At 36.2% G+C, this 25,381-nt stretch overlaps 1 protein-coding gene across 2 annotated transcripts in view; it reads left to right on the forward strand.

The window, feature by feature from the left end:
- The window catches only part of LOC110461010, a 108,208-nt gene that overhangs the window by 72,584 nt on the left and 10,243 nt on the right, over positions 1 to 25,381 (forward strand). The window contains exons 6-22 of one of the 2 annotated variants that reach the window (XM_021514269.1): positions 3,130 to 3,193; positions 3,435 to 3,489; positions 3,835 to 3,920; positions 14,481 to 14,570; positions 15,392 to 15,463; positions 15,797 to 15,963; positions 16,600 to 16,681; positions 17,112 to 17,199; positions 18,536 to 18,562; positions 21,255 to 21,306; positions 21,689 to 21,797; positions 22,099 to 22,266; positions 22,643 to 22,723; positions 22,930 to 23,044; positions 23,270 to 23,381; positions 24,563 to 24,679; positions 25,166 to 25,337. In XM_021514269.1, coding sequence (XP_021369944.1) covers positions 3,130 to 3,193; positions 3,435 to 3,489; positions 3,835 to 3,920; positions 14,481 to 14,570; positions 15,392 to 15,463; positions 15,797 to 15,963; positions 16,600 to 16,681; positions 17,112 to 17,199; positions 18,536 to 18,562; positions 21,255 to 21,306; positions 21,689 to 21,797; positions 22,099 to 22,266; positions 22,643 to 22,723; positions 22,930 to 23,044; positions 23,270 to 23,381; positions 24,563 to 24,679; positions 25,166 to 25,337 — 1,657 coding nt within the window. The remainder of the gene's footprint in view (positions 1 to 3,129; positions 3,194 to 3,434; positions 3,490 to 3,834; positions 3,921 to 14,480; positions 14,571 to 15,391; positions 15,464 to 15,796; positions 15,964 to 16,599; positions 16,682 to 17,111; positions 17,200 to 18,535; positions 18,563 to 21,254; positions 21,307 to 21,688; positions 21,798 to 22,098; positions 22,267 to 22,642; positions 22,724 to 22,929; positions 23,045 to 23,269; positions 23,382 to 24,562; positions 24,680 to 25,165; positions 25,338 to 25,381) is intronic. The other variant, XM_021514271.1, reaches the window with a different exon arrangement.

Below are 25,381 nucleotides of genomic sequence, written 5' to 3' on the forward strand. Positions count from 1 at the left end.
CCCCTCACACTTCTCCTCCCTCAATATCTGGTTCAGTAAAATGTCTTTGTTTAAACAAGCAAAAATGTGGTCAAATTCTCTATCGCAGTTTATGTTCCACTTCCAAAGTGACAACACACACAATACCTCTCCACTTTCCCACCCCCATTATCTGCAGGTGTTTTTTGTGAATTTGGGAAGGAACCCTTTTTTTCTCATTTGAGTAGGAAATTGTCAGGAGTAAACTTCAAACTTTGGGAATTCGGCATAAATATGAAATGAAAGTTTCAATTGGGTTTAGGGCACATTATCGGCCCCGAAAAGTCCCCAGAATAAGCTCAGTATCCTACACAGTAAAATGTTACATGTTTTTCAATCATAGAATTTTTAAGCAGCACATCAAGTTATAATTAATAGGAGTTCAGAAAAACCCAAAAGTGGAAGCCATATTACTAACTCCGATGATATTTTCTATAACTTCATTCAAACACTTGTTTGGTTAAAGAATTGAAGTGAAATTGTTCATCGAAAAGAAAACCAGAAATTAATTGGCATTTGATTTAATAGGAAGAAATTGCAAAACAACAAGGTTTTAACTAGTATTTAGGAATTCTGGATACTTAAACACATTTCAATTTCGATAGCAGATACCAATTATTACTTCTGACTTCAAAATCGGCTGATAATTGAAATGTTATGGTGTGAAAAGGTCTGGTACCCTCTTCAGTAACTCCAAAATGCAGAGATTTTTTACATATACATCTGTCAGATATTATATGATTGTACCTTGATGCATTTCATAATGACGTGAGCACCAATCTGTAACATGCATCAACACTTCACAGGCTTTCGTAATTCGTGCCTGTACTGTATCTGATTTTTCCATCAGCCGTTTTTTCATAATTCATTTTTTTATGGCTCCAAGATATGATCGTTTCTTTTAACTCACGGGAGGTTACGTCGGCTATTTCTGGTACCTCTTTCCGTGTTGTGGGTTGATAACTTTCCTGGATTCTTCAGAGAGTCGTATGTTTCCATTCTCTTTGTTTTGTTTTCTTTTGTAATTGAGGTAGATAATTATCTGACTGGCTGGGTGGAGTGTTTGAGCTAGGTGAGGGTCCTAGTAAATTAATGTTTTCTAGGGTAGGGTATACGTAGATACACATGATTTACTGTACTGATGTATACATGAAGGGAAGCAGTGCATTGTGGGACTGCAGTTTAATAGAATAGACATTTGGAAGTTGGAGGAGGGGAGGGATGATGCTGTGATTAATACAAGCAACTGTCTATAGATCAGTCAGCACATTGATTGTGTTTTGATATACTTCGAAATAGTCAAAGTTTCATATCCATAATTAACTTGTTCACCCCTGAAATTTCATGATTAACTATTCCAACCTTTGAATTGGAAGAGTTCAAGATGTGTCTTCAGGGGTGAATGAGTTAAAGAAGCACAAATTGAACATGGCTAGGAAAGGAGACTTACATATTGGAATAGATTGTATTCTGAGTTTGTCCCTTATAGACACATGTCATTTTATACAGTGATCTCTCACATGATGGATGTTCCATATTAGACAGTTGTCTGCTATATAAAGGAGTATCCTGTAAAGACAAATGTCTCCAAATAAGAACCAGTGTTAGAAACTATCCCTTGCAGACAGGTGCCACCCACACGAGGGTGTGTACCTGTCAGACGGCTGCCCTGCCCTTAATACACAGTGTAAGTCTGTCTGGGGCAAAATTTCTAAACCTGTGCTGTATTCATGAAACTGTTCTTATGCTAAAACTCTAACTCTGTGCACAAGCTAAATCCTTGTGCTGGCAATTAATGATTAAAATTCATATTTAATTCATGATTTAGAGGAACATTGAAAACACTTAAAGCCAAATACTGTTTTAATTGCTGTTAACAGTTAAAGGTTTGGCTGTGTCACATGAATTAGCAGGTTATAGGAAAGTTAGTTTGAGCCCAGAATCAATGCCTGAGCACGAGAATGCTTTATGGATATATACTGGCCGACCCTCTGTTCTCTTTAGGATTCCAGCATTAACCCAAGTATAGATTCTGAAAAAATATACTGGGTACCGATACTTGTATAATCTCATGGAGGTTATCAGAAATATGAAGGTTATAGATAACGCGATATGATGTCCAAATGGAAATATGTTGATGGGATAATATAGCATTACAAATCGTAACATTTTCACTCTAAAATACAAGTATTATCCTGGTGTACTTTTATGACGTATAAAGGTGAAGATGCTGGCGATAACCTTTGACAAACGGTCCTTTATACTGAAAGCCTCGGACCCTTGAGATGGCTATCAGATTCCGTTCCAAACTAAACAACCACCCAGTGATGTGGCTTAAAAAGGATCAGTTCGGCATTTTGTTACGGAGTTACCATAAAATGCCAGCATGATTGATAAAGATGGGATAAAAACAAGATGGAAAATGAGTTTGTTAGGTGCACTTTAAAGAATTTGATTTGCACTTCAATTATTTCTGGACTGCCTGAGATTGGAGTAGAAAAAGTGCAACGTTTTAATTTGCTCTGAGCATTCTGTTAATGATTAGAAAGTGATAAATTATCTGTGTTGTTAGATTGTATATGTAATGTAATTTCATAATGAACTATTCCCACCTAACTGAACTGGAAGAGTTCAAATTATGTGTCTTCAGGAGTGAATGAGAAGGGGATGCTTAAAATAATTTTGGGATTTTTCTTGATGTCTTGAGGATTTGAAAAAAATGTATGATGCCTAAATGACAACATTCATTTAAAGCAGAAAGTCATCGGTTCATTATTCCAAGTTCGTAATTTCAGAAAAAATCCCTTTCCAGAGCTCAGTGCATGCCATATATTTGGGAAAGGACAAAATATCATTGAATAAAGGTTATTGTAAGTTGAGAGGAAATTGCCATTTTCAAGTGTGAACACTCTTCCAGCCTTTATGCAGCATTTGTCATTTTCATAAACATGTTTTATGAATTCATCTGCCTTTTATACTTTTTACACATATCTCAAAACTGTTTTTTTGCCAAGCTTCTGAAGCCAATTTAATTTTGGGATAAGATTCCCAATAAAACAGTTCGACAGAAGAATGTGATAATTTTTCAATATGAATATGGGTTTTTTTCAGGGGCGTCATTAACCTGAACAATGAGACCTATGTGATCCAGCCACTACTCGGAGGGGATGAAGGGGTAGGTACCATACAAAGGGTCACAATAGAAAAAAGGGTATTGGTTGATTTATCAAAGCCGTCCAAAAATAATTTCTTAACATGTTTCATTTTGTTGATGAAGATTATGCAAAGAAATATTTATTTTCTGTCAACAGTTTAAATATTAATTCTAAAAGCAATTTGTATGCATGTATTTGTGGATACATACATTGATTTAAATGGCAGAGAATTAAATGTACAAGCTTATTTATGTTTTTCAGACTGAACATCCCCATTTGGTTTTCAAGGCAACACCCTCCGAGTCGGAAACATGCGGTAAGGGAAAGGATGATACATTCATTAGCTGTTGTATAGAACATTTGGAAGATAGCTACAAAAATCATAAAAAAATCAGTATACGGTGATGTCAGATTGTATTGAGGGAAAACCAGGTCTTTATTCAGGAAAAAAATCAAGAGCTAAGTTACAGAATGTATCTTCAGTTATTTTCATCACTTGAAAGTTTTGTCTAAGATTTCCAGACTCACTATAAAATGAAATTCTAGAATTAATTCTGTAAATTCTATCTAAAATAAGACCTTTGTTTTTCGATCGACAATTAGTTCTGTGTTTATCACTTTGTACTAAAGGTTAATCTTGATGTGCATTGATTTCTTGTAGGAAACGAGCATGGCCAGTGGCTGTCCTTCCAGGAACTCCACCACGGAGAGTTCGTCAAGCGGGTCAAACACCTCAAAGCCAAACAGGTTTGTTACACCAATTCTCTGATTAGGTTACTTCCCCTGTAGAAAGGTAACCCTCACCCATATGGAAAGGCTACATCTCCAGTGGTAATAAGGTTTCCTTCCCTGTAAAAATGTTTCATATCTGGTGTTTAGATTATTCCCCCTGTAGAAAGGTAACCCTCACCCATATGGAAAGGCTACATCTCCAGTGTTAAGGTTTCCTTCCCTGTAGAAAGGTTACATATCTGGTGTTTAGATTATCCCCCCTGTAGAAAGGTAACCCTCACCCATATGGAAAGGCTACATCTCCAGTGGTAAGGTTTCCTTCCCTGTAAAAAAAAATCATATCTGGTGTTTAGATTATCCCCCCTGTGGAAAGGTAACATCCCCGTAAAATGGTACTTATCTGGTGTTTAGAAAAGATACCCCCAAACCCCTCCCATGTGGATAGGTTACATCCCCCAGTGGACGTGTTACCTGCCCATCATCACACTACCTTCTATTGTTTTAGGTTGCTTCCCTTGTTAATTTGTTAGACAGTTTATAGCTTGGTTTTCTAATCATTGACCTTATGTGAATTGGTTTCAAACCTTAGAGAGAAAAGCTATTTAAGGGGTACTCTTTTTTGCAAACTTTTTTCATGTGTTCACTGTGACATAGGCAAGGTTTAACTCAACTTCCTTTTAAAGGAGTTTCTCAATTCTTCCATTGCCGACCTATGTATAACATGATGTTGAACTTATAAATCATTGTCGGTTTTCTGCAAAGAAACCAATTCAAGAAATTGATGTGTTCCGTTTTCCAGACACCAATGCGGTAACAGTTTAGGATATAGGACTGTAATTGTCGCCTTTTAAAACCTCACTCTCAGTATAATTGCCTAGTAAACCTGGCATAGCATTTTTTCAAACATGATTGCAAGCTTCGGCTGCAAATAAACACACTGCTTGTAGAGAAAGACCTTCAACCCGTACAGTCCCTTCAAAAAGAAAGTTGTGTTTACTGTGGACTGCAGTATTGATGTCGACTAACACAAGTTTGTTGAAGATGTCACAATGGCAGCTACAAAATATTTGACAGGGAGGCTGATTACGCTGCGTAACTAGCATGGTGGCAACACCTTCCTTATCCTACCCTTAATTGTCGAAATAACTAGAAATTACCAGTAAGTTATTATGATGAGGTGGTAATTAAAAACAACATGAGCACCTTTAGAGGAGAAGTTTATTATTGTGATGGGAAAATTCTGAAGTTTTCGCCAGACAAGGCGCAAGAGGGAATAGAAATCGTCGCATCATTCCAAAGATTTAATTGTTATCCTTTCAAACAAGTGTCAGCGGGGAATGGCGTATTGACAAGCCGAGAGGCAGTCTTGGATACAATTAAATTAGCCAAGAAAAGCAGGTGTTATTTTCATGGAAGGCAAGAAGAACTTCAACATTTTAATTGGAATATAAAATTTACTGGAGATAAGATTTTAAAATCTAGTTGTGAAGAATTCCAGAAGGGGAGAGCATCAAGGTCAAGGCTATAAGGGGAGGTAATTACACTAATCTCTTTGTGCTGCTGGTGTGAACTGAGGGTCTGATATTGCTTAGCCTGGTATGTTTTTGGAGATATAGATATGACTGCTAGCCAGTGTGGTTTTCAGCACTTGTAGTATGACCACCTTAATGTAAAGGTTATCATCTTGTTTTCTGATGTGCTTTTAAAAAACCTAGGACTTCACATAATATTGGTTTACAGTAGCATTATTTAAACATTGATTTGCACCCATAGAGGATGCTGTTGATCTATGACATTTGATATAGTCAGCATGGAGGCATGCTAAACAAACCATAAAGAAAGTATACACCTTTAACTCATTCCCCTCTGAAGACACATTTGAACTCTTCCAATTCAATGGTTGGAATAGTTTATTATGAAATTACAGGGGTGAATGAGTTAAGGAGGTATGCTACCTTACTTTAAAATACATATTTTCTCCAAAAGAGTTCCACATTTTGAAGTGTTCAAGATGTCCTTTTATTTTTACTTTATCCCTTTTTTCCTCGAATGAGAGTATATATATGATATTGGCAACTTTTAGAAAACAGCAGCATTTCTACAGCTGAAGGCAAGATTACTTAGTATTTCTACGCACAAGATAGACACTGGGCAAATATGGATTGTGAATACTTCAATGGGGGGAAGGTTTCCTGGTATATAGAATATCGTTGTGGAGATCTTAAGCTGAGAGTCTGCAATGCCAGAGTTCCTGACAGACTCCAATATGTCGTCATCAGATACAGGACGGTTCTCTTTAAAGTAAACTGTTCCATCATGACATGATACATATCGGTCGTGATCTGCCACGATTTGACGGATGTTTTCACTGATATTTCTCCCTACATCTGCCTGTGATGTCTGGACTGGTATATAGATTTACGGCAGGGCCTGTGCCGATCACAGAGAAAGAGATGACGATAAAAAAGTCACTCTCTTAGTACTCCACCATACCAAAATATTGATCATTTATGATAGCACGCAGCTGTAAGGCAGTCATCTTTAAAACTGTTTAACAAGGGGATGGGCTTCAAATCAAGCTTCAAATCAAGCTTGGGCCTATCACTGCTAAAGTACAATTAAGAATGTTGACTTAATCAGGTATAACATGAATATTTTTGTGCATACATAGGTAATATATTAAATATGTGCTACAAGTCAGGATGATTAGATTTGTCATAGATACATATAATGGCATTTTAGCAATGCTCCTTATCAAATACCTTTGAATATTAACTAAGCTCATCAAATACCCATAGCAAATACCTGTAACTTTATTTACAGTGTCCATTAAATACCCATAGCGAGTAAACTGTGTCCTTCTTTTACTGTGAACATGAACATGTAATACCCAGAGCAAGTAAACTGGGTTCTTCATGAAATACCTTTAGATATTAGCCATGTTGATCAAATACCCATAGCAAATACCTGTAACTATAATAACCGTGTTCATTAAATACCCATAGCAGGTAAACTGTGTTCTTCATCAAATACCTGTAACTATTAACTATTTTCATTTAATACCCAAAGCAGGTAAACCTTGTTCTTCATAAACTACCTTTAACTTTTAACCATTTCATTAAATACCCATAGCAGGTAGACTGTGTTCTTCATCAAACATCTTAAAGTATTAACCATTATCATCAAATACCCATGGCAGATAGACTGTGTTCTTTATGAAATACCTTTAACTATCTACCATGTTCATCAAACACCTTTGGTAGACAGATTAACATAAGTACTTTAATTGTACTTGTTTTCAAATCCTATATGTATATCATGTTTGTATTACTGGAACATTATACTGACAATAAAATACTGTTTAACTAAACACCTATGGTAGGTAATAGAACTTACCTTCTTCATCATTACCTTTCACTTAGGGATTGAGCAGCGTTTTTTAAATTTTCAGGTCAGTAGGAACGCATTTTCGTTACATCCATATCAACATGAAACTCGCTATTTTTAATTGTTCTTGAATACTTTATTTATTTACTGCGTTTTGTATATGCGTCATCTTTTAAACGACATAGTTGGAACATCCCTATTTAGATAAAATTGGCGCCAATAATTCCCACACTAAGACCCCCCACGTGCTAACATCCGGGCCAACAAGAGTGATTAATATAAGTTGAAATAACTTGTTTCATAATTGTTGTAAATTAAATAAAGTTTATATACAATAATTAACTGTAGTCATTTGAGGCAGGGGGATTCTCCATGTTATTCCAAGTGAAGCGACAAGACTCTCATTGAACAAGATTAATCTATGACGTCATAAGTAAACCACATGTTTCGTCACAAGAGGTTTTGTTTTCATACTCAAATGAAATGCATTTCTGCTGGTTATGCTCATAAAGTGGGTTGCAGTGCAAATGTAAATATAGCTTTACAATATATCATCAGATTTGGGCAGCAGTTGTAGTGGTGTAACAACCAGCCCATTGTCTGTGGACAAACCTTGTCATGTTACCAAACCATATCCTTGTAAAGTTAAATGTAAATGCCTAATTAATCGGTTAACCTTCATCAAATAAATATTTGACAATTTAAAAACCATTCTTGATCTCCAAACAGAAAGAAATTAAAAGTGTCGGTGATAAAATACTGTCATTGTTTGAGCTCTGCTGTTGTCTGTATTGAATTTGATCTGTTAGCAAACAAATGGCTGATTGATCTAACCTCGTAAATCAGGACTGTGCATGCTTTTGAGAAATTTTCTTCAAGTTCTCTTCATTGGTTGGGGTGTACATGTCCGTTCTGACATTGAAGAACAGTTGCACTGTATTGTTTTCAGTCATTGTAAAGAGTTTTCATCGGATCTATTCTAGAGGTGAAAATTGCTGTGTTTCTCTCCGAAAGATCTGTCTAGTCTGAGTGAAATTGATTTAATTGTCAAAACGACTTAAAGGAAATGAAATAAATTTGTTTGTCGCAGTAAGAGCTATTGGCCTGGCACACAAGGGATACACATGACATTTGCTTTAAAAGCTATCATGTCTGTCAAATCCGACAAAATCTCATTTATGTTATCTGCAAGGCAAGCTTCTGTAGGTTAGCAAATTATTTTTCTGTACAAAAATAATGAAGTTCACCTATGCTCTTTATTGGAGTATTTTGTAATCTATAGTTGTATCCTGAAGTTAGTTATATTTTGGTGGCAGTTTCAATATGGTGTTGGTTATATTTTAACATTTAAAATCAAGAAATAACGTGCCATCATACCAAATACTGACTTTGAAACAGACGGGGTATTTTAGATATCCAGATGGTAATATTGATTTTTGACTGTATTTATGAATCAGAACTAAGTACACAAAATCACGACATTCTGTTAATCTTTGAACTTTTTGGAAGATATTGATTCGCACATAAGTAAAGTTTTGCTATTACTCATAAAGACAAGGTGCATACATTTGTAACAGGAAAGAGAATAGTGTGCTTCCACCGAGAATCGAACCCACAATCCCTAGGTTCCTAGTTGGATGTTCTACCACTGAGCTAAAGGAAAATTCCCTCTAGCGTGAAACGTCTAGGCAACCGCAACGCTTTGTCCAATTAAACTCTGCCACACACATACATAGAGAGGTTGTCGTTCCATTTTGAAACATATTGATTGGTAACAAATTTACAAATTCAAAACAATTTGAATTTAAGCTGTTGAGGGAGCAATCACTAAAATATTTTTTGCGAACAATTTATTGATTAAAGTAATTATAGAGACAAGGTCAGCACCATGCGCTGGAGATTATCCAATTACGTACAGTAGACAGACAACGGAGTGATGGGGGTTCTGTTGCCTGTGTTATTGTTCAACGTGGAGGAATGGCAAGGCCTAATGACTGTGTCCTTGTCACTGACACTGAGATACTAGAACAAGCCAAGACCAATTAATTTCTACCAATTGTCTTCCACTCCCAACTGTAGTGTCATTGTATTCACGCCGACCTGACTGGATGTCGTTACGTACCACTGAGTTCATCCAACCTCGACTTGTTGTAAATATTGATAGCAAAGATGGAACTGGATATGAAATAGTAAATTGTTAAATTGAATGTGGTTAAAATTGTCACACTCTTTCTAATTTTTATAGGTGTGTGTGTGTGCATGCATGAATCAATGCTAAAATCACATGCCTTACTTGTAATATTGAGGTCAACAGTTCAAGGTCATAAACCCGGTAATTATTCATCTTGGTCGAGGGACGTGACCCTATTATAACGTTTTTGGATTTGTTGAAAACATGTGTGTACTCTTTGATTTGACAAGTACATTAGAAGGACATTTTATAACAAACAAAATAACATTTCAGTTTGGTAAATTTCAGTTCAGGATGTGATTAACTCTATTATTAACGAGTAGATCTACTGCCTGCCTCACTCCTATTGTAAAGAAGAGTACTGCATGCTCCTTCCACACTTGGGGGTTCTCACTGCCAAGATCTCTCTTCTGATTGGATGTTTCTCGGTGCCAAATTGAATTGTTCCTAATCAAAATCCAGTTATATAGTGTCTCCTGGTACATAAAGCCTGCCACCCCATGTTGTATCATAGGATCTTCCGTTTCATTGTTTTAGACATTTTTGTTTTAGTAGGGAGATTTATGAGGAGTAGAGATTATTTGGTTAGGATTTTTTTACCAGTTCCATTCTTGCCAACTCTCCCTTTTTAGAAGGGAGACTCCTGATTTTGGGCACAAAAATTTAGCATTTTCAACCAGTGAATTTGCTTAAAAAAGATCTGATGATTTCATCTGAAAGAACAGCTCAAAAGATGCCATTTAAAAGTGTATATTTTCTCTAGGGTGAACATACCCTCATTTTATTTATGCTTTTAATTCTGAGAACGTGTAATCTCCGCCATGGACATTTCAAATAGTTGGCAAGTATGAGTTCATACATAAGGTCAAATTACAGGTAGAATTTAAAAGAAAATGTATTTATGTCTTTCTTTAAAATCAAACAATGTCTAGCAGTTTTATGTTTAAGCCATAATTATGTTGTGATAATTATAATTTTAAACCTTGTTCAAAGAAAGATTTGTTTTTATGCTTGAATTTTAAAGTAAATACAAGAAAATTAAGGACAGGGTACCCTGATAATTATATTGCAAATTTTTGATTTTTCTTGAAACACAAAATTCATTTCACTGAATCACTTGGTTAACAAATTGCTGTGAGTCATGAAACACATCGGATGCCACATTTGACAATAGGAGTTCAAGGCCATATAGAGAAGAAAGTACAAGCCTGTAATGCCGATGAAAGAGTGGCTTCCCTTATCTGGCTGTGACAGGTTTGTTAACTGATTCACCCCTGAAGACACATTTAAACTCTTCCAATTGACAGGTTGGAATTGTTCATTATGAAATTTCAGGGGTGCATGAGTTAAATGCAGAATCAACACTGCACATTAAGATACACTGTTGCTGCCCAAGATGTATCTCAAATCTGAAAATTTACAGGAGATTTATAAACACATCGCTGGTATATCAGTAAGACAAATTAAGGGGCAATATATTGGATTGTTGCTGTTTTTCATGAAAATTAGTAAATAATCAGAATTGATGAGATTTTCAATGTTTTTAGGAGAAATTGAAACTAAAGTTTTCATTATACAAAGCTATTTGTATGAAAGTTTGTCTGAGAAATTTCAAATTTGTTTACGTGTTTTAATGCTGAAATGGATTTAAAGGTCTTTCGAAATCCTGCAACATTTAATGCCGTAGAATCATTGAATCAATTGACATTTCTGTAGATTTCTGGGATCGTATTTGAAACGACTGTGACATAAATCTAGACCTCCAGGAGGCTTAAGAGATGTAATGGACTGTAAGCAATTAAATCTAGGATATACTACAGTAACCATCGGCGATGTCTCCGATAGCTCATCCAAGGCGGGGTTAACAGACTGCCGAGCCCCCAATAGATAATCTACTACAGCTTACGAGGAGGTAATGTTTGAGGTAGATTATCCGAGGGGAGTTTTTGTTATTAAGCTTTCGTTTAAGGTAAAATTGACAGATCAATATTTACACAAACGCTCGTAAACCATACTAGAATACCATTAAATCAAATCAGAATCTCAGTCAGAGGAAACAACGGATCACACAGGACAGTGAAGGGGTACATTATCTGTAATAAAATCAAACTGGCGGCGAGTTTTCTTTCCAAGAGACTTTTCATGTTTCTGCCATGACCATTCTCTGCGATAGACAATTTTCTGCGGGTGAGATCTCAGCAGGGCAAAGAGCCTTTAGTTTGTGATATAATTAAAAACCAATCCTGAATTGCTAGAAGAGTGTCAAATAGAAAGAGTAACAGGCATAGAGCTCAACACATTTTTGTTTGACATTAAGATTGTGTTGTTTACTCATTCACCACTGAAATTTCATAACAAACTTTTCCAACCTTTGAATTGGAAGAGTTCAAATGTGTCTTCGGGGGTTAATGAGTTAATGTAAGCATTAATTTGATCATTAACTCATTCACCCCTGAAATTTCATAATGAACTATTCCAACGTTTGAATTAGAAGAGTTCAAATGTGTCTTCAGGGGTGAATGAGTTAATGTAAGCATTTTGATCATTAACTTTCCAACTTATTGCAATCTGCATTCTTTCATTAAATACACCCTGCATCACTTTGTTTTCGATCTGCAGAACTGATTCAAGAGCAAGTGTGACTAATCAAAGTTATATACTATAGAAAAAGCCCATTTATAATATCTGTTGGTGATTTTCTTAATTTCGGATAGGGAATTTTCGTTCTGTTACCTGAAGACAATTTTGTAAATATTGTATAGGTTTGTTAATGTGTTTGTCTAATTACAGATTCTTGTCTCTAAAAGTTTTACATCTGAAATGATTTTCTGGTAACAATAATATAACGAGTGAATTGATACAATAATCAAGTCATTGGCTTTTCACGTGGCTAGATTTCTTTCTTTTCTATCTACTTTCTCTTTCTGACGGTGTCTCTCTCTGTAAGGCACCCGACCTCACATGACCCTGACAGTGTCTCTCTCTGTAAGGCACCCGTCCTCACATGACCCTGACTGTTGTCTGTCTTTGTAAGGCACCCGTCTTCACATGACCCTGACTATTGTCTTTCTCTGTAAGGCACCCGTCCTCACATGACCCTGACTGTTGTCTCTCTTTGTAAGGCACCCGTCCTCACATGACCCTGACTATTGTCTCTCTCTGTAAGGCACCCGTCCTCACATGACCCTGTCTGTTGTCTCTCTTTGTAAGGCACCCGACCTCACATGACCCTGACTGTTGTCTCTCTCTGTAAGGCACCCGTCCTCACATGACCCTGACTGTGTCTCTCTCTGTAAGGCACCCATCCTCACATGACCCTGACTGTGTCTCTCTCTGTAAGGCTCCTGTCCTCACATGACCCTGACTGTGTCTCACCCTGTAAGGCACCAGACCTCACATGACCCTGACGGTGTCTCTTTCTGTAAGGCACCTGTCCTCACATGACCCTGACTGTTGTGAGGTCGTTAAACCGCATATACACAAACAAAATCTATATGTAGCCAGCCATAGTTCAGTTCTCTGAGTATCATGGCATACAGATACATTTTATTTCAAACCACTTTATATTTTTTAAGCTCTTCGGGGCTCCTTGTTTTTTTAATCGGCTATAAGCAGGTTGGGTCAATTTTGTGAAGTAGAAATATAGGAATTACAATGAAACCAGAGACTCTGATTGGCCATTGAAGTTATAGGCTCAATTCTGATTGGTCAGGGCATTTATATCACATTGCCAGTAACGGAATTAGTCTAACAGTCGAGCAGAGTTGAGGGTTGACATTGCACAACATCATCACCATTAACTTTTCATACTTTGGTTTAATGGTTAAAACTATATTTTATTAGTATAGTCCAATGGAAATATACCGTGTAACTGAAAATCCATCACCAAACTATTTGAATCTTGTTAACTACCCCCTCCCCTTCTCCCCGCCCCCCACACATACGTAGTGGAAGGAGGGGGAGGGGGAGTGCGTTTATTATAGTCACTTTGTCAGTCTATCTGTCCATATGACAGCATCAGTCAGTCTGTCCATTCATCCATCCATAATAAAAAAGCTTGTGTACAAGATGTAACATGAACTGCTCGACACATTTAGTTCATGTTTATTCATATTTACACCCTAGTATGATAACACTTGAGTTCTACCTAAATCTAATTAGATTTTGATGGTCAGGGTCAAAGGTCAAAGTTCATGGACATAGCAACTGTCTGTTAAAGCTTGTGTACACATTTAAAACATTTAGTTCATATTCACATCATACATAAGTATGGTAATAATGAGCTGTACACCTGATTAAATTTTGGTCATCATTAAAGGTTAAAGGGTCAAAGGTCACATGTAAAGCTGGATAGAGTCTGAAGAATAAAAATGGTGGTTGGGTATATCTATGTGAGCCTCCACTCACATTGTTCGTATTTTCAATGTTTTGATGAAAATTTATATGCACTATAAAATGATTAAGTGGTATTGAAAGTGACTTGGGCTGTATTAATGCTGACGTATGAAGTAAAACCTGCTCGTACTTCAATACAGGGGCCGTGTAAGTACACAGGATAAAATGTCTGGCAGTCAGATCTAGGGAAGCCAGATAGAGAAATTGTGTTTTGGTTTCCCTAATGTATTTAGCTGACCATGGTGGAATACAGCAAGGCATGGTGTTAACTCAAGCTACTGATAGAGGTATCAGCTTTACCGTACTGCCCGTGTCCTTGGCTCTGGTGGCCATTATAATTTAATTACGTATGTAGAATCTGAAATAATCTGGTCAGGAGGTATTAGGGCTGTATGCTACCTTACCATTAGATGAATCTCTATTTCAGAACAGTTTCAAAATGAATATATGGCTCAATTCAAGCTAGATAACTTTTTTTACAGCAGCTGCATGTTGTTGTTGAGAACAATATTCAGACTTGTTACCATCATCGAGTTGAATTGTAACAACCCTCCATTGTTCAAAGAGAATCTTGTATTTTATTATTTTTCTGTTGCTTGTAGCAGTCAAGCCAACAAAATGACCCCCTGGACCCAGCTAATGCTGTGACAGAAAAGATGATGAAGTTAGCCCTCATCATAGACCACGCTACAGTAAGTAACAGGTTTAAGGATGTATGCTACCTTAGTGTGAAATGAACCTCCATTCAATAAGATTTCCCCTATAAACCCTCCCTCAACCAAACCTGTTAAATATCTTTTTTTATTGTACGGTTATTTGGTCTTTAAGAAGGTACAAAGGCAATAAAAGATTAAGGGAGATAACTCTAACACAAATCACAGGTATAATGTATATGGTACCATATATCCTTCATTGAGAAAACTGGTATCACTTATCACATGTATAATGAATATGGTACCATATATCCTTCATTGAGAAAACTAGTATCACTTATCACATGTATAATGATAAAGGTACCATACAGTCATAAGGAAGATAACTCTAACACAAATCACAGGCACAGGTACAATATGTGTGATGTGTATACATGGTAACAGTTATCAGTAAATGGCTAGCACATGAGCTAAGAATCATGTATGGTCTGTTTAATTACTTACAAAATTTACTGCACTTTGAAAATGTGTTAGACAATGATTTCACCAGTAAGTTCCTACTCTAAGGTGTGTGTATATATATCTAGGTCCCGCTCAAGGTGTCGGAGAAAAGTTGTGCGAACAGAAAAGTTTGTTTTTTATCAAGGAGTCACCTGTGTTTTGTGATTTAATCTTAACACAAATTAAGAATAGGTGTCAATCGCAACAAGCTCGGGATCAGTTGAATTTTCTGTATTAACACAAATTATTTTCAACCTCTTTCGATAAAATTCTCTCACACTTAAGATATATAGTGCTGGCATGTTAAATATTTGTCAGTATTTCCAAAGAAATCTAACTAATATCATTTTGTCTTCCAGTGCAACCAGCTCAACTTCAGTTTCAGTGAGATGGTCACGTACACCATACAGATAGCCAATATGGTGGACTTGGTAAGTACACCATTGTGATATGGTCAATAATGGTTATTTTCTTTCGGCTTGTCCAAAATACCACCCATCTAGCACCTCCCGAACGTAACAGTTTGCAGGGTGGAGCTATTGATGTTCAGAATAAAACTGAAACAGTAGAGAACTAAAATGTCATATTCCCATCAAAACTCAAAAACCCTTTAGTGTACACATCTTAATACAATTGTTATTTGCAAAACTCAAATAACTTTTCGATATTACTGCTGGATTTAGCATTACTTGGTATTCCAATGTTATATAGAAACACTTTTTTATCATGTACATTAAATATTTTTCTTTCAATCATGTTTCCAGTATTACAAGGAAATAGGAATGAGGACGCCTATAGTTTACTTGGAACACTGGAACCAGGGGGACAAATTAGCCATTACACCGAGCCTCAGGAAAAACCTAGATCAGATCCTAATGTACAAGGGGAGAGAACTCGCTCAGATAGAACATGATGGAACACACCTGCTTGTGTAAGTCTGTCAGGAGGAGATGCTATCTAGAAGGAGAAAAGTTCACTTTTATAGATTTTGAAGTAGTGAAAAATTATATCCCTTTATTAATTCTCTGATATTCAACACTCATATATACCAAAGGTCGGCTAGCAACAAATATCAGCCCAGTGACAACTGAACTACAAAACTCATGTCCATTGATAAATTAACTACAAAACTCATACCCACTACAAAACTCATGTCCATTGATAAATTAACTACAAAACTCATACCCACTACAACACTCATGTCCATTGATAAATTAACTACAAAACTCATACCCACTACAACACTCATGTCCATTGATAAATTAACTACAAAACTATTACCACGTGATAACTTACCAGTGGTAACTGCACAACTCCTGCCCAGTAACTGTTTAAAAACAAAACTCATTCACCCCTGAAATTTCATAATGAACTATTCCAACCTTTGAATTGGAAGAGTGCAAATGTGTCTTCAGGGATGAATGCGTTAACTACGAAATTCTGAATGCCCGGTAACTACTGTACTACAGAAGTCCTGCCCAATTAGCTATTAATTGTCTATACTCGACATATGTTTATACCATATTGAAGCCTCCAGTCTTACAGCATTGTTTATTCTTGTCTACAGTGGAGAAGAACTAGAGGATAATTCTATAGGGATGGCCATTCCGGACTCTGTGTGTACTAACAGGGCTGTCGGGATCAGTAAGGTAAACGTTACTCTCCGTCTTCTCTCTGTACTAGTGATGATATTTGCTGAATTAAGATCTTTTGTATGAATAAATAGGTAAATGTTTAATTCTCTTTTCACTTTATTCATGTATGTAGTGTTATTTTCAAGTTGCCATTACTTTTGAAAAATTCGCACTAAGATTGAACATGATGGAACGTAACAGAACTAAGACAGCTTTTTTGTAATTTCTCGATACAAAAATAATGGCACTCAAAGTTAACGATGCATACAGTTTTTAACTATGTGTCCAGGAATTTGTATAAAATTCTTTGAAAATATCTTTTTAAGTATAAATCAACTCACCTTGATGTAAGGTATGATGTTGTTTAGTGTAATAAAAATCTATATAAACATTGTAGCACTTTGTTGTAAGTTACACCTGCTAAATCCTTTGCCATACTTTGCAGATAAAGAATGTGTTCCAGCCTCAGCAGGTGGCCACTGTTCTGGCTCACATGATTGGTCACAACCTTGGGTTAAAACACGATGAGGACAGTAAGTATTAGCCACGTCACAGCGTAATGGCCCCTAACAGTCATTGCAACTCTTCAACATAATCATTAGGTCCTTGGTATATACTGGAATCCTCTTATCTGTACATTAACCCTGATCTCTTTAGAAAATATTAATTCATCCGTACCTCCATTTCTAAACTACAAGATTTGAATGAAATGTCATACAGTTGTACATCACACTTTGAAATGTTTTTTTGTTTCGATGATTTTGACAGAGTTATTGCCCTTTCTTTTACTTTTTCATTTTGACTCTTTGTCAGGATAACCTGAATTCAGCATCAATTATACCAAATTACCCAACGCTTAAATAATTATTGACACTTGAAATTGTTAAGCTGTGGTTTTTTTTCTAACTTTCCAGCCAACTGAGTTTAATTATGGTTCTAAGGAGTTGTCCCCCTTCCCCATTAAAGCTTTTACATACTTTTATTTTGATGTCCTAGTTCATACCTACACTAACTTGCAAGCTGTTGCATGTTTGCTATTTATGAATAACAAAATGTGAAATCAGAAACAAAAGTATTATCTAATTTATACTAATTTATCAAGTCCCCCTCCTGTATTGCTGGGGGAGACCATAGGTTCACACTCTGGTCATCGGTCAGTCTTTCCAGGCATTACTTTGTCCAGGGCTCATTGACTCTGTCACCTACATTTGCCACATTTTGTATATCGATACCTCTGGGGATGGAGAAGTTATCCATGTTGAAATAGGGTCTTTTCCATTCAGAGTTAACCCCTTCACCCCAAAAGTCACATTTGAACCTTACCAAATCAATGACTGGACAAGTCCAAGTTTAAAATGTAGGGGTGAATGAGTTAAAGCCATTTGTTTACCCTGCATCCCTTTGGCTTAAGCCTATCTCATTCATTTTGTCACTTAAAATTGCCAAATTTTGTATGCGAGTCCCTCCTGGGATTGCAGAGTTTTGTGTACTGAAACAAGTTCCTTTTCACTGGAAATGATATACAGAGTTATGGCCCTTTTTTATTTTGTCATATCAGATTTTGGAACCATGGGTCACTGTCAGTAGTGTTTAAACTTCAATACATCTGTTGCATTTTGTTTTTGTACACATGTATTTCCATTAAATGCATGATTTGTTTTAATAAAGTATAGTGTAAGTAAGAAGGCCTGCTTGAAGTTAGTTGTACTAAATCTTGAAATCCTTTACAAATGAAGAATGTATCATTTCTGTTAAAAGGATATGTAAGTGTGTTGTTTTAATATGTTTGAGATTGGGTTTATTTACATAACATCATTCTGATTGACCTGTGTCATGTGACTAACCTGTGATGTTTTTTGCCGTACCTAGATAACGAGCGATATCTTTATCATACAGGTAACAACAATCCTATATCTTCGTATTGTCGTCTCAGAAATTGCTGTTCTTGCATCACATTTCTCTCTTATTTTATTCTTTTTGATCTCATTGACACCTGAAATTTCATAATGAACTATTCCAACCTTTGAATTGGAAGAGTTCAAATGTGTCTTCAGGGGTGAATGAGCTAACTCTATTTAATTTTCTTCTTTTTTTCCCTGTGAAATTGTGGTCATTTTAACTTTAAATTTGGTCATTTTGTCTTGTAAAATGTTTCAGTATCTATCTTCAGCATGGTGAATTGTGTATCAATTTCATTCAATGAATACAGCCATTCAGCTAAACATGCTTTAAAATAATTACTAATAATGATTTAACATATGTTTGCTTTGAACTTAACCCATTCTGTGGGACATCTTTAGAAGTGCGCTGGCCTTACCATTTCTGCAAAAAGGAAAATCTGTTTCTCTTAGGATATCTTTCTTGACAGTCCAGTTTTACATTACAGAGCATATTGACTTGTGCATAGAAGCTGCCATTCTGTTGTAAAAATCTGCTATGTTTTCATAAAAGATCTATCAAGGAATGCATGCATTTGAGATTGTGAATGGAAGTGTTGTATCTGTGTAATCTTATGTTTCTATTTCCTAAAATAAAATACACGAGCACAAGTCATGTGCTGTCTGGTCTCTGTGGTGTAACTAGCATGTACAGATTGTATTTCATATATTATCTTATCAGTATACATTATGGAAATAGGGGATCACGATCAAGCAAGACTCCATTATGTATGATTCTTATGAAAGAAGCTTTAGTGAGTTTCGTTTGAGTATACTTGTACCACTGCCACAAAACTGTAACTGCACATCGGAAACAGTCTTTTTCCAGCATGGCTAGTGTTGATAAATCATACCTGAAAAGAAAACCATACTTTGCAGGATTTTTATGAAAATATAATAAAGATGAAATAAAGATGAAATAAACAAAATATAATCAACATCGATGTTCTGAGTGTAAAGAAATCAGCAGGGCTAGGTCAGGATTGGAACCATACATCTTGGATTTGTATACTGTTGCTCTTACCAATTGAGCTACCTGGTCAATGGAAGTGTCCTGGCCTCACTGTGCTACAGGCGTATCTAAAATTAAGGGGAGGTTACTGTTTATGCGGAAAAAATCATGGTGCAGTGGTACAAGGATCTTAAAGTCAAAAAGGAGGGGAATTAAGAGATTATGTATATGATATGATCTTTCAAAGCATCATAGATAGCATATTTTGTCACCAAAAAAATTCTGATATTTTTCCTTTTATCACAAATTTTCAATATCATCTCATCGTAACTTTGGATGTCACAGTTGGTGCTATTATGTATACCTGTCACTTATCTAAATATGTATGTGATGGTGTAATTGTACAAGTGCCAAGTGGTTAAGGCATCTGATCGTCTATAATCACTAGTCCTCCACCACTGAGTCGCGGGTTACCTGGGTGAGTCGCCAGGTACTGGCCACAGGTCAGTGGTTTTTCTCCGGGAACTCCGGCTTTCCTCCACCACCAAAACCTGGCACGGCCTTAAATGACCATAGCTGTTAATAGGACATCAAGACACAAATATATCCATTGTAAAAACCACATATCAAAATTATTTTTGATGATGTTATTGCATACACAACATATTAAACAGAGAACTTATATGATGGTATAATACCACTGAATAATAGCCAGACCTTGTGATAACAGAAAATATAAAACATTTAAATATCTTACTTCATCAAAAATTATGTTTGTGTTAGTCAAAAAGTTATTCTTTTCAACTTTTCAATATGGAAAAAAAATACGAAACTCAGGAAATGAATCATCAACACAACTTAAGGGGCATCATATCTAAGAGTTTATTCCAGGATTTCAATGGACGAAACTACTATCTACACACTCTCATAGCCATCATACCACTTAGTCCACCTCAAATTCCTATCATCGGCGTCTGCACTTCACATAATTAATTCTCATGTAATAGATTATTGATCTTCTATCAATACATGTGCGTTCATCAAGAATGCTACTGGTACTCACTAATGCTGTAGACAGATGGGGTTGTGTAGGTATGAGAAATTAAATCTTTGAAATTCTATTTTCAGGTGATTAATTGATATTTAATGTATTTGTTTACAGCATTTGAATGTGATAGCTTTATAATCACAAACTACAACAGTGTCTTTTGTTTCAGATATAGTCTGCATTATTAACCTCTATATAACAAACGTTTTAACCCCTGTAAAGACTTATATATTAACATTTATATAGATGTCTGTATTAACCTATATACATGTATTGAATTTATTATTGACCTCTGTTTATTCTCTATATAATTATATGGACCTCAGTATTGGCCTTTATATTGACTTTTGTCCTCTAATGTCTGTTTTACTGTATGGACTTATAATATATTGACCTCTATTTTGGTTTCTTTATTGACCTCTGTATAACATCTGTATAATTATATGGACCTCAGTATTAACCTTTATATTGACTTTTATTGTATTAACCTCTATTCATGTCTTTTGACTTTATGGATTAATGAATTGACCTCTACATGGACTTCTGTGTTGACTTACAAAATGATCAGTGATTGCATGACCACTGAATGACCTCAGTATGAACTATTTGACCTTTGAATGACCTCATTATGACCTTATAACCTGTTTACAGGTGGCTGTGACTGTGAGGATGACTTTGGCTGTATCATGTCCACATCGGTTCTGTAAGTACTTTTAACACTGTTAATAATTTAGTCATAAAAATTAATAAAGAAAATAATAATAATAATGAAATTTTTAAGTTTGAATATATGCTTAGATGGCTTTAACTCATGCACCCCTGAAGACACATTTGAACTCTTCAAATTCAAAGGTTGGAATAGTTCATTATGAAATTTCAGGAGTGAATGAATGAGTTAACATAAATTGGGAAAGTTCCTGTGATCCCAATCACAGAAATTCTTATAGTCCCAACTTTGAGAAAGCTCAGCCTCTTTGTCATTAAGATGTTACAAGAAGATATAATCTGTTTTAATGAGATGTAAAAGGGTGATGTACAAATGAAATTTCTCCTTGGTGAAAGAAAAATACACTGTTTGTTTGCAGGTCAAAGACTAGTCTCCACTCACGCCAGTTTTCGTCCTGTAGTCTGTCCGACCTTGATGTGGCCCTGAATATGGATATAGCATCATGTCTGGCCCCAGACAATAGGAAGGTATACGGTCTTTTAAACTGTAACAGATAAAGGTACAATGATATACAAATGAAGAAATTATCTGCTTCAATTTTTGTAGAGCTATCTCCCCTTGTAAGTTTTTTGTATTCTACAGAATTAATTACACAGACCTGCAGTAATATTAGAGGATTATGTCTCTAATATTTGTAGAGTTACTTCCTTGACATCTGGTTTGTATTCTACTGAAGATGTTTACCCTGACCTACAGCTGTATAAGAGGATTATGTCCCTTGTATTTGTAGAGTTACCTCCCCTGACATCTATTTTTTGTATTCCCCAGGAGATGTTTACCCAGACCTGTGGTAACATGTACATAGAACGTGGGGAGGAGTGTGATTGTGGAGGGGTCGAGGAATGTGAAAGGGTTGACCCCTGCTGTGACCCCCACACCTGTCTCCTCAAGACATGGGCACAGTGTCGCACGGGTGCCTGCTGCCACAACTGTACAGTGAGTATACGACACCATGAGTCAACAAGTTTCTATGATTAATTAAAACTCGGATTAAGCATGTTTAATTTTTGTGGAAGAAAACAAAATTACCATCAAAAATATTATCTCTTGATTATATTTTATATCGTATTTTGTTGACAAATGTTTGTTTTCACATATTTAACTTGTGTCTCTAAAAAAATGACAAAAAATTGCCCATAAATACCCACCATCTTTCCAATAAATAACTTATTTAGCTTGTCAAAATTGTTAACTGTCAAATCAAGAATTCTTTGTCTTGTGTCATAAGGTTTTCTGTTATCATAGCGATTCTATGTTATGCGTACCCATGCAGTTTCTGTGTCTTAATAAAATACTTATGTGTATTTTACAGTTTATGGCCAAGAACTACGTGTGTCGGGAGAAGTCGACAGAGTGTGATGTACCGGAACTGTGTACAGGAGACAGTGGAGAGGTAGGACCCTACTCCAGTAATTTTGCGATCAATTCAGTTATCTCCAATTAGGTACCTGTTAATGTTGTACAACATATGTTGGTGCTGTTTAAGTCTTTCTGTATTTCAAAAAAATATTCATACCTTAAACAGTTAGGTGTATTGAACCCTTCCTGGGTTTTTTCTGGTCATTGTAGAATTAACATATGTGTTGTTTCCCTTGACAGTGTTCCTCTAACAATTATGTCCAGGATGGACATCCATGTGGTAATGGTCAAGGCTATTGTGAGGGAGGGATCTGTCCCACCCTCACCCAACAGTGTCAACACATCTGGGGCACAGGTAAGTAACCTACGCTTCCTTTCCCAGACCTCTAACACTTGCCCGCTAGACCCTTTCTGTTCACTTACGTTTTGCATTTATAGTAACCAGGAAGAGTGTGTATGATTTTGATTTTATGTTCATGAATATTGAAATGTTGTATTTTGTACATTTATAAAGTCATAACTCTTTGATGTAAATGTGCTGTTCAGCTTTGTTTGAAACATGTCACATATTTCTTAACAGAGGCCACAGGAGCTGACTACCAGTGTTTTGAACGGTTCAATCCAACAGGAAACTTTAATGGGCATTGTGGGAAGAACAACCGGACAGGATCCTTTGCTAAATGTTTACCAAAGTAGGTCATGATCAATTCATTTAAATATTTAAGAGATTAACATTTTTTTTCTCTGAAAACGGTTGCTCCAGAGAGATTTTCATTTCCTGCACGACAAGTGGAATCTGTCATATTGTCTACTCTGAAATCCAGGAAAATAAAGCAGTCCCCAGCAACTGTAGACACAAAAGCTGGTTTTGAATCATAACTGTACTGATATCAAAATTGTGTATATAGTAGATAAAGTTAGCTAATTGTTAACATTATGATTGTTTTACATTAGAGATTAATAGCCTTTCCCCTATTCATTATAATGGTATGACGTCACTTCACAACAATACAATGACGTCGCATCAACAATCTATCAACATCATGTCAACCCTGAATTTAGCCTGTAACATTACACAATGGGTGAATAGGGTAAGAGAAAAAGAATCGTTCACCCCCTTGAGGGTGAGATAGAGGAATCTCAACTCTCTGGAAAAGATTCTTAAATTGCCAAACACTCGACAAAGCCTCGTGTTTGACAAGTTAAGAATCTTCCTCCTCGGGTTGAGATTTCCCGTATGGGAGGGTAATATAATCTTTCACCCCCTTGGTGGTGAGACAGGGTATTCTCAACCTGAGGGGTAAGATTCTTAAGTTGTCAAACACCAGGCTTGCCGAGTGTTTGACAGCTTAATAATCTTACCCCGAGGGTTGAGATCACCCTGTCTCACTCCCAAGGGGGTGAATGATTATTTTTCTCTTACCCTGTTTACCCTCTTATGTATTTTATATAGATGTTACATCAATGCAAGACAATGTTGATGTGATGCGGCTGAATTGTCGACGTGAGGTGATTGTATTGTTGCCGTGACGTCATGGTATTGTTGTTATGACGTCATAAAATTGTTGAGAACATGCAAAGAGCACGTGTAGCTTGTCTCAACCCTAGGGTGAGATAAGAAAAATCTCACACCGGTAAAATGGTGGATATCCCAGTCCAGGGTAAGAGAAAGAGAGATTCTATTAGTCTGATGGGGGAGAAATATGGATTTACTATTGCCAGCTTACTGTTGACATATAAAGTGATATTTAAAGTAGATATAGCTCACAGTCTACCGTACAGTATAAAGCAGTACAGGTTTACAAAAGTTGGCATTTGCTGATGTCGGTAAAAGATGGGACAAGTTTACAATAGTATTATTTGCTGTTGACAGGAACATACAGTGTGGGTTACTACACTGCCAGGGAGGAACCACAGTTCCCCTCCTCGGGTCAGACAGGAGTTTCTCCAAAACTACCTTCAGATTTGATGACGTGGAATATAATTGCAAGTAAGTACATAAATCAACCTGCAAGGAGATACACAAATCAAGCTTCAAGGAATTCACCTGTTATGTACTTTACAAATTCATTTTTTTACTCTCACACAAAATCGTGGTATTTCTGTTAATTTCACATATCACTTATTGTCATTTTTTTGGTCAAAATATGACACATGATATTAAGAGAAATGTACTAAAAATATCATATATTTGATATTAAAGCTCCTTGATTTAATAAAAAAAACACTTCTTGTGTTACTCTTTGAAAAAATAAAATAAAAAAATACGCAATGAGATAAATACAACCATCACCATTTATCAACATCAATCATGCTCAATTCTACAGAATCTTCCGTTTTCCTGTCTGTTGTTGTATTGTTAAATCTATTCTTTCCCATTTGTTAGGCTCCAGGAACGGGGTGGTTATTACAAGAAATTCCTAAATGATGAAAGAAATCTGATATTGTACTGATTATAAAATGTGTTTGTTGCCAGGGTGATCCACGGTCCAGCTGTGATTGGTCTGCCACATTTCGGTCTGGTCCAGGACGGCACCAAGTGTGGAAAAGGTGGCATCTGTAGGAACAAGCAGTGTGTGTCAATAAGTGTCTTACCTCCCCTGATGTGTCCCGGGACAGGGGGCGACATCATCTGTTCAGGGCATGGGGTAAGTCTTTTCTTATTTATTATATTAAGTAATAATTACCTCAC

This window comes from Mizuhopecten yessoensis, unplaced genomic scaffold (genome assembly GCF_002113885.1).
Source record: "Mizuhopecten yessoensis strain PY_sf001 unplaced genomic scaffold, ASM211388v2 scaffold10531, whole genome shotgun sequence".
Classification (NCBI taxonomy): domain Eukaryota; kingdom Metazoa; phylum Mollusca; class Bivalvia; order Pectinida; family Pectinidae; genus Mizuhopecten; species Mizuhopecten yessoensis.